The following is a 9520-nucleotide window of genomic DNA, read 5'->3' on the forward strand; positions in this document are numbered from 1 at the left end:
TCAATTCAACCTCTATTTTAAAAACCTAAATTCGATTACATTGATTAAATTAAATTAGATTATGTTGAAATCCAAATTGAAAATTTAAAATTTCTAATTCTTCAATATGGGGCTCTCCTTCCCTTTATAGTATAGCCGTCAAGTTCGATTAGGTCCGTCGGATTGATCCATCTTGCTAAATAATTTAGGTGGATTATGTTGAAATTTTATCAATCAATTTTAAAATGGGTTCAGATGAGTTAACCTGCCTAGGCTCGCAACCTACGTGGGTTGGCCCGCGGCGGGGTTGGATTGGCCCGCAGATTGAGAAAGTTTATTTATTTATTTTAAAATTTAAAATTAAAATAGAAAACTCAATGAGTTAGTGGGTTTGATCCATTTAAATTACAATTTAAGTTTAAAAATTCTAATTCAAATTTAAAAATTTTAACTTAATCAATTTAAATTTAAAATTTTTAATATATATATTTTTTTAATAGGCCCATGAGTTGGCCCGCCTAACCCGCTGCCCGCTTTGAATTGAGTTGGATTGGAGATTTTTCAACCCGTCAAGTTGGTAGATTGGCTCGTCCTGCCCCGCCATATGATGAGTCTACCATAAGTTGACCCGTTCCGCTATGAATTGGTCCGTTTGACAGTTCTACTTTGGAGTCCCGATTTAATTAGAAAATTTGATTATCTTACTTTTAGATCGGTTTAATAAATATTTTATCGATTTAATTTGTTCGATTTTAAAATTAATTTATTCCATTTTAATTTAAACGGGTCGGATTAGGCTATTAATTAAAGCAGATGGATGGATGGAGATTCAACAAGAATATTTTACCCGCCATTTCCTCACTCATCTCTTTATTTAACGTCGCCATCAGTTCACGCCCTCACCAATCGATCGATTAAATGCCAGCGACGACTCCTTGCCTTCCTCTTTTATCACCAATCGATCTCCGCCCCACTCGATCCACTCTCTCTCTCTCTTTTTTCCCGATCCAGATCCACAACCGAAGCAAGGCAGCGGCGATGGAAGGCCTCGTCAAAGGCTTGCTGAACGTGGCCCTGGACGCCGTCGCCGGCGACGACGGCGAAGACTCGCGGCGGCAGGGCGAGGAGCGCTCCAGGTCCACTTGGGCCCAGGTCTTCCCGATCCTCGCTCCCGATCTTGCCTTGTGCGCCCTGGTTATTGAGATTAATGTGGGCTCTTGGTCAGGTTGTCTCCTCCGGGGATGCGGAGGGAACCGAGGCGGAGGGTGCGGGCGACTCCGGCCGCCGCCGAAACCAATCGGGCTCGAGAAAGGTGAGGGGTTTCTTACTTTGTTTCGTTGATTGCCCTTTTAGTGGATAAAGTTTGGGTTTTGATGAGTGATTTTGTTGGATGGTGATTGACGAAGGTGATTTTGTTCTTGTGGATAGGAGGCGAGCGGCGGAGGAAATGATGGAGACTGGGAGACCGTAGGAGGTAGGAGGAAGCATCCGCAGGACGATTCACGGAAGAGACCTCAAAAGGTATCGACCAATTTTCGATTCAAGTGCTTGTTGGATCCAAGTTTTGTGCTTGCTTTTCTCTGTTCCTTCTTTTTTTTTTCTAGTTCATTAGGTGCTCTGGAATAAATAATACAGGGGTTGCAGAGAGATTCGGAACAAAATTGTTAAATACAAGAGAGATTTTGATAATAATACAACTTCGATACTAATGAAACCTTCCAAGGGGCTATAATTTGACAACAATGGAACTCAAGGGATATTGAAAAGGAGTTGAATTCTGCTACGAAAATTGAAATTCTCACTGTGAGTTACAGTGACGTATAAATAAACAAAAAATGACAATAGTTTAGTAGATTAAGGCTTCAATATATGCTTTCATAGTAATGTCGGTCGGATTAGGTTTGAACTGTGGATTGAAGATCCATCACTTATATGCTTTCAAAAACATGCACAAATAGACTAATTATCACACAAAGGTTGATTATTTCAGAGAATCAGACTCATAAGCTGCTTTGGTATCATGTTGAACTTTTAATCATTCCCCATGATCTCTAGCTTTTACAAAATTTAATTAAATCTAAAAATTTAGAGGTTAAGCACAAACCATTATGGGCCTTTAGCAATTGCACAAGAACCATTAAAGATCCCTAGGTTCTCTTTTCTGAAACTCTTTATTAAGGTCCCTTGAAAAAGAAAATATTCTAATTTCATCCCTAAAACTTTAACAATTTTTTTAGCAAACACAGTTTTGTAAGGGCTATGTTTTGATGAGTTATAGGTCCGAGGGCAAAATAAAAAACGTTTTATGTTTGTAGGATCTTAAATGGGGTTTTACAGGGAGGGGGGGGGGGGGGGGGGGGGGGGGGGGGGGGGGCCTTGTGTTAACAAAAGAAATAGTGAAACAGGTGGCCGAGAGCCCTGATATGGCTTTTTAGGACTTTGGCCATTAGCTATATGATAATCTGTAAGTTTTTTCCCGGTCACAATATCCTTTTGGTAGTTGACTAGCCATATCTCATACAGTGAGAATTATTATCAAATATTTATCTTTCAATTTGCTATGTGCTACAACAAATGTTTGAACAATCTGTTCACCATTCCAATTCAGAGCAAACAATTACGCTTAATTTCTTATTTTTCTCTAAAAATTTGATACAAGCCGTCAAGAAATTTCTCAATTTTGTCCTCCTACACAACTAGTTTCCTCTTGCATTCATCAGAGTTGGCAGGTACCAGCAGAAACCTGGAGTACATACAAAAAACATCCTGATGAGCAAGAGTATATGGATCATACCCAGCATGCTGGAAATGTAGAACCAACAAGAGAGGAGCTTCATGACCTCTCAAAAGCATGCAGTAGATTGTGGGAACTTGATGTAAATCGACTGGTTCCTGGCAAAGACTATGAGATCGAGTGTGGCAGAGGAAAAAAAGTCTATCAAGAGGAAGACATGGCACAAGGCAGCCTCTTCAGTTGGTTGAGTGATTCCGTCCTAAGACAACCCACTTATTCTAGGTTTTGTTCTCTTCTTGATAACTACAATCCAGATGAAGGGTGCAGAGAAGTGGTCACCTCAGAAGAGAAGCATGAGCAAGTTGCATTTATTGAGGAAATTAGCAGGACTGCACCAATCAAGTATCTTTATCACTATCTAGTTTCCAAGGAAATTATATCTGAAAATTATGAGCAGTTCAAGAGAATGATGACCAGCTTATGGTTCGATTTGTATGGTCGAGGTGGAGTTTCTGGTTCTTCATCAGCCTTCGAACATGTATTTGTCGGAGAGATCAAAAGGAAGGAAGAGAAAGAGGTCTCTGGGTTTCACAACTGGACTCAGGCAAGTTTTTTTTCTCTCAACTTTAGAAAATGTCCTCCTGTTTAATAACTTGATTCAGCGAGTTTAATCTCTTTCAACTATCAAATGTTCTCCACCTTGTGTTGTTTTTGTTGAAGGCGGGATGCTCCATTTCCATGAGTCCCATATGCACAAGTGCAGTGATCCAATATATAAACATAAAATTAATCTATTTTCTAACAGTTTGAGCTTTTAGGATAAGTAAACAAGTCCATCAATTTTATATGATACAAAGAAATCTTATCTCAAAAAAAGACTCGTACCTTTGAATCATGATAGGCATGAGGAGACATGTTGAAGTTGGGATGCTCTACGTCCATTGGTCTTGTATGGACAAGTGTAATGGTCCAATATATAAATATAAAATTGTTTTTTTATAATACTTGAGGTTTTGAGACAAGTGATTAGCCAATCAATTTTAGTTTTGTATTTCTTAGTATGATTATTAGGTTATTTTGTCTTCTCAATTTCCTCCTCAGGTCTTTTCTAAATAATTAGATGCAATCATAATTCATATGCATCAACAAACGTCTGCTTGTTACTAGGAAGATATGAGTGATAGGATCTTTAAGTTTTTTGTGTTGTGATATCAAATAGAAGATCTCAACGTATGTATTCTAAAAAGTTCATTGACTAATAACAATGATAATGCACCAACATAAACTCATACAGCCAAAGTTGTTCATACAATTCAACCCCGACATACAAGAAGAACATAAGCATCATATCCGGTTTACATATTTTTTGTGTGTTTTCTTCCAACTTGTTCTTGACTTTTCTTGCAACTTGTTCTTCCAAAACCATCTTCTCATGCAGTTTTATTTGGAAGAGGCTAAAGGAAGAGTCAATTACCATGGCTATATTCTTCCGAGAAGGCGCGGAGAATGTGTGAGTGCACTAGTAATTGTTCTTTAGTAAATTCTTATCGAAGCAAATGCCATCTTAAATTTGTGAGTCAAAACCGCAAAGTTCATAAGCTGCATACAAAGAATAGAACCACATATAAGACTTTGATGCATTTATTGCAAAGTAAAGAACTGATTTCTGAGAATTGGTTCAAATTGATTCCTTGGAGATTATCACTTATTTAATCACATGATCTGCAGCCAGATTCCGAGACCCAAGTGCTATCAATTCAGTTCGAGTGGAACGGCATTCTGAAATCTGTCTCCACTGTTCTTGTTGGAGTGAGCCCAGAATTTGAGATTGCTCTTTATACTCTCTGCTTCTTTGCTGGTGAAGAAGACAACCATGTTCAGCTAGGCCCTTATTTTGTCAATATAAAGTGCTACCGACTGGGAAGGGACAAGATTGGATCTGCATTTCCCATTGCTGAAAATTAATTATGGTATTTCTGTGGTGTCAGATGATTACATAATTAGAGTTTATTATTGAGCTTTAATATTCTAATTGTGTGAAGAGAACAAAGTTTTATTAATTGTTTTATCGTTCTTGCAATAAATTGTATGTTGTTTCTGGATTCCTATGAAATACTCGTTTGAGATCAGTTTACTTTGAAGCATGTTTCTTTCATATTTGGCTATTCATATAAAAAAAAATGAGCTAGAATCATCATCATAATATCACCAATTGTGTTTGTCTTAATTATTTAAGATTGATTTTTTTTACTTTATATTTTTCTAATTAAATTCATTTTTTAAAAATAATTACTTGTATCCTTTTCTGTAAAAAGGTAGAATCCGTCATCTTAGCGGCTTCACACGGTCGGCTCTACGATCATAGATAAATTAAGAAACTGCAGTGGATCATGACGCAGAACGGTATTATCTGACTTCGTCAGGATTTGAACCCTTGCCTTAATAATTACTATCCTTAGTTGTTGTAGAAAAGGAGTTTTGAAGCAACGATAAAATTGTTATCGTGTAATTTAGAAATTACGAATAAGTCTTAAAAATAATCTCGTATCAAATATGATGATTTTAATGGGAGTTCAACTATCTTGTTTACATGATCATATTATACTATTTTATTATTATCTTTTTAAATTAATTAATTCAATATCTCTATTTTTTATATTATCTCTTATAATTTGATATTTAGATCCATAAATTATAATAAATTACATAATGGTTTTATAAAATTTCCTTTTTATGCTAAGAGGAATAATTATAAAAAAAATGATAAATTCCAGTCAGTTTCATGGACTCAATTCCTGGGGATGACCGGTCCGGTCCCACGGAAGTTTCCCACCGAATCGGGAAGCGCATACGGCGGCCAATCCAGATGCACAGTATCCTTTAATTGCATTCTCCGTTTGGAAGAAAATTTTTACAAATACGTCATAGTTAGAGATCACATCGTGAATCCCTATATCACAATCTGGATGTCCTACCAGAGGAATAATTATAGACAATGCTGCAAAGGTCAATTTCTTTTCCAGAAAGATAATAATTAACCGATAAAAATATTGGGAAATTTCCGTCGCGTCACGTGCTTCACAGCACGTCAGGGGATCGGCGTTGAATTGACTCAGCGGCTCCGAATGCGAAAAAGTAAACAGAATATTCAAGAAACAACCAAAGCCTGCTGTTCGAGTTCGACGGCCCGATTTCCCCTCCTCTTCCATTCTCGATTCGCTGTTTTTTCTCAGATCTGAGATTTCTCCTCACCGCGATCGGGGGTGATACCTAAATCTTTGCCGGAAGGAGCTCTTCCCACCTCCTCCTTCCTTGGTTCGCCGGCAGGCTGCTCTAGTGGACCTAGGAAGGCTCCGGTCCTTTTGGGCCTGGAATCTCCGCCGCCGACAAGATGCCTGTCGCGGCATCTGCTATTTACTTCTTGAATCTGCGCGGAGATGTCCTCATTAATCGTCTCTACCGCGATGATGTTGGGTAAGTAAGCTTCTTTCTTCGTTTGGTGTCGATCTCGAGTTGCTCGCGTCATTTTGTAGCTCTTTGTGGCAGTCTTATTTGCGGGATAAAATCTGAATATGCCTTCTTGGCCATCTCATAAAAAAAGTTACAAATTTGGGAAATGGACTTCACGAATCATACCCTTTTTCAATAATATGCTTCTTGAAGCACAGATTCTCCTCTTTAAGTCTTGATAGCTTATATAATTATCAAAATTTGTGCTTAGATCATCCTTTTGTTTTTTGTTTTTCCATTTCTGGTTATCTGCTCTGTGCTTTCTTACTTGCTTTTACTTTAAAATTCGACCTTTTGATGTCTGGAACTCTTCTCAGTGGAAATATGGTGGATGCTTTTCGGATGCATATCATGCAAACAAAAGAACTTGGCACATGTCCTGTTCGGCAAATTGGAGGCTGTTCCTTTCTCTACATGAGAATTAGCAATGTGTACATCGTGATTGTTGTTAGCAGCAATGCCAATGTTGCATGTGCTTTCAAGTTCGTCGCTGAGGTGTGTTCCTTAGTATTGCTGTTATTCTTCTACTAGTCCTGTCAACATCTTTATGTCTTTTCTCATTGGCTAGTTAATGAGTTGGAATTTATCATGAAGAGTGACGAGAACATGAAAAGAGACAGCTATTAACAGTTTAACACACTTACTGCCTGTATCCTGAGAGATCTATACATTACATATATCCACAAGTTGAAAATTATAACTCAGTGTAACAATTTTCTGTTATTTGACTTTAAGGTTGGATGATTATCATATTTAGGAATTACTGTAATTAGATTTAATTACAGAAATTATCCACCAAAATGTTTAATAATACCAAAATCTAGTTCTGAACCTATCTTGATTATTAACTCTCATTCCTTAAATAAGCAAACAGAATCTAGAAGGGGAACTTTAACCTGTAACCTCAAGTAATTATCCTTGCAGTCCTATGTAATTCTTGTAAAACTATTGCCACTTAAGTCATGCATCTCACAACCTTGGAATGTTATCCCTTCATCACTGGTTAGGTTTCAATGGTTATTATTTGAATCAATGTGTCTCGAGTGGAAACATTGTTTTGGCCATGGACTGATGTCCAACATGGAACAATTATTGATAACAAATGCATTGGCAAGGATAACATGATTTTGCCTTTCTTATTCTAACATGGAATCTTAACCCCGAAGGCAACTATGCAAATTTTTCTAACACAAAATTAGATAAGCTGCTCCAACAACAGCTAGAATGTTACTAGCTAATATTGCTAAATACCTCATTAAACAAGATCGATAAAAATAGTTTGAGACATAATAATTCAGACAATTTAACAATGATCTCTTTGTGATGATAAATATTACATAAATCTTGAGATGCCACAAAGAAGGAATTTGCAAATTATAGAGCAGCATAGTATGAGTTTGAGAAATCTAGGAGAAAGCAAAGTTTGTAAAGGCACTAGATGGAACTAGACGCTAAGTGGTTGTATGATCAAGGCACAACTAGAGGTGGCAATGCCTAGATTCATGCTTAAACTTGACTTGGCTTGGATCTAGCCAGGCCATGAATGCCCGACACAGAGATTGTCCGGGATGGCTCCGCACCAAGCTTACTATGAACCTAGGCCTGATTTGTCCTAATTTAGTCAGTCATGTTGGCTCAACATGAGCACTGCCTAGGATGGTTTTGCACCAACCGCAACAAAGCTTGAGCCAACTTGATGGGTTAAAAATATAAGAATAGAAGATTGTAAATAATCATACTTATTTAAAAAAAAAATAAAATAATCTAAACTGTTAGAATAAGATATCTTCAATTTTTTTTTATAATTTAGGGGTAATTATGAAATTTTATATGGAAATAATAAAAAGAGTATATAGGTTGTGATTGGCCTACAAATGGATCAGGCAAGCCTGATAGGGCTCAACTTCATGTTGGGCCAAACACGACATGTCAAGTATTGCCATCTACTGATAGCTGGTGTTAGGCCTGTTAGAAAAAAAATTTTAATCTGTGCTTAAATCTTTTCTTGTCATATTTTCTAATATTTGAGTTTCTTTGCCAATAAACAGGCTGTTGTGCTATTTAAATCATATTTTGGAGGTGCATTTGATGAAGATGCCATCCGGAATAACTTTGTTCTGATTTATGAGCTTCTTGATGGTATGCACCGCTTATCTGCTGTGCATAAATATTGTGTAGACAGATAGCTTTGCTTTCTGTAAATTATTTCATTGTTACTTAATTCCTTTTTGTAGTTGTTTTTAGCACAACTTATTTGGAGAAAAATGTTTTTCATCTTCATTACTAATACTATCATTACCATATTTTATGAGATGATAGTTACTTTTCTTATGGCACCAACATGGCTTATTTTGTGTACAAAAGGAATCCTTGTGCAGATTCATTAAATTTGAATGTGATACTACTTAATTTCTTGAGCTTGAATTTTTTGTTGTCGGTTGGAATAGTTTGTTTCCTACTAAATCTGGACAAGAAAATTAATTTTTCATCTTTGTACTGCCGCTAGAATTTCAGTAAGAAAGATAGCCTCCTTGGTTAAGGCTGTTATTATTGTTTAATGGTCTGTATTTCTGTATACTTTCTGGACTAAGCCTATTGATGATGGTTACCAACAAGATGGCATGTGAATGTTGTTCATTTGTTCTTAAAGTGTTGATTATTGTCTTTATAACTTCTGTGGATACTATGATCTATGTTTATCATAAAGTGGTTGGTTAAATTATGCTGCTATCATATTTTATCATTAGTCACGACCTCACATATTTCCAGGTTAACTACTACATCATAAGATTCCTTTCCATATGCTGATGGCAAATAAAATCCATTTTATTATAACCACAAAATATTCAAGTGTATTGGAGCTTGGGAATTTGCAGGAAAGATTACAAACATGTTAAGGACATGCTATCATGTATCAGAATGAAAAAAAAAACTTACTATTCCATTCATGGAAATTTCAGAAAAAAGGGGAAAAAGCCATCGAGTTTGTTTCAATTAGCAGGTTGGCATCCCCCTACCCATAGACTTCTAGTATATTAATTTTGAGTAAAATCTACTAATAAACGATAACTAAAATCAATACTTTGTTCCTTTTCCTCGTCTTATAAATTAGCTGGATGCTATTTGTATCAAGGTTGTCGACAATTTTGTGACTAGTTATTTTTGGACCCTCAACCCCACTCATATAATAATGGTCGGCTTTGTCTTGTTACTTTTCTCTTAATTGATGTTTGATAGGAGTTCATGATTTACTTATTAGGCAAAGATAGGAAAAGAAATTTGCAAACGGGCTTCCTA

The 9520-nt window shown here is 36.5% G+C and overlaps 2 protein-coding genes across 3 annotated transcripts; both read left to right on the plus strand.

Annotated features, from left to right (window-relative positions):
- The first annotated feature begins 897 nt into the window (after positions 1–897).
- LOC141821815 (uncharacterized) lies at positions 898–4812 on the plus strand. 2 transcript variants are annotated; one of them, XM_074709184.1, is made up of 6 exons: positions 898–1131; positions 1205–1291; positions 1408–1500; positions 2700–3317; positions 4152–4223; positions 4442–4812. In XM_074709184.1, the coding sequence occupies exons 1-6, from the start codon at positions 898–900 to the stop codon at positions 4676–4678; spliced, it is 1341 nt and encodes a 446-aa protein (XP_074565285.1). In that variant the 3' UTR covers positions 4679–4812. The 2 variants fall into 2 exon arrangements, with proteins under 2 accessions (XP_074565285.1, XP_074565286.1); XM_074709185.1 differs by having other exon boundaries at positions 2709–3317.
- A 1056-nt stretch (positions 4813–5868) lies between these two features.
- On the plus strand, positions 5869–8409 carry LOC141821449 (AP-2 complex subunit mu-like). Its single transcript, XM_074708879.1, has 3 exons — positions 5869–6187; positions 6541–6718; positions 8272–8409. Exons 1-3 carry the CDS (start codon positions 6105–6107, stop codon positions 8407–8409), a joined length of 399 nt encoding a protein of 132 aa, XP_074564980.1. The 5' UTR covers positions 5869–6104.
- The last annotated feature ends 1111 nt before the right edge of the window (positions 8410–9520 follow it).

The sequence above is a fragment of the Curcuma longa genome, chromosome 2 (genome assembly GCF_044706935.1).
Source record: "Curcuma longa cultivar G26 ecotype Majalengka, Jawa Barat chromosome 2, ITB_CL_G26_1.1, whole genome shotgun sequence".
Classification (NCBI taxonomy): domain Eukaryota; kingdom Viridiplantae; phylum Streptophyta; class Magnoliopsida; order Zingiberales; family Zingiberaceae; genus Curcuma; species Curcuma longa.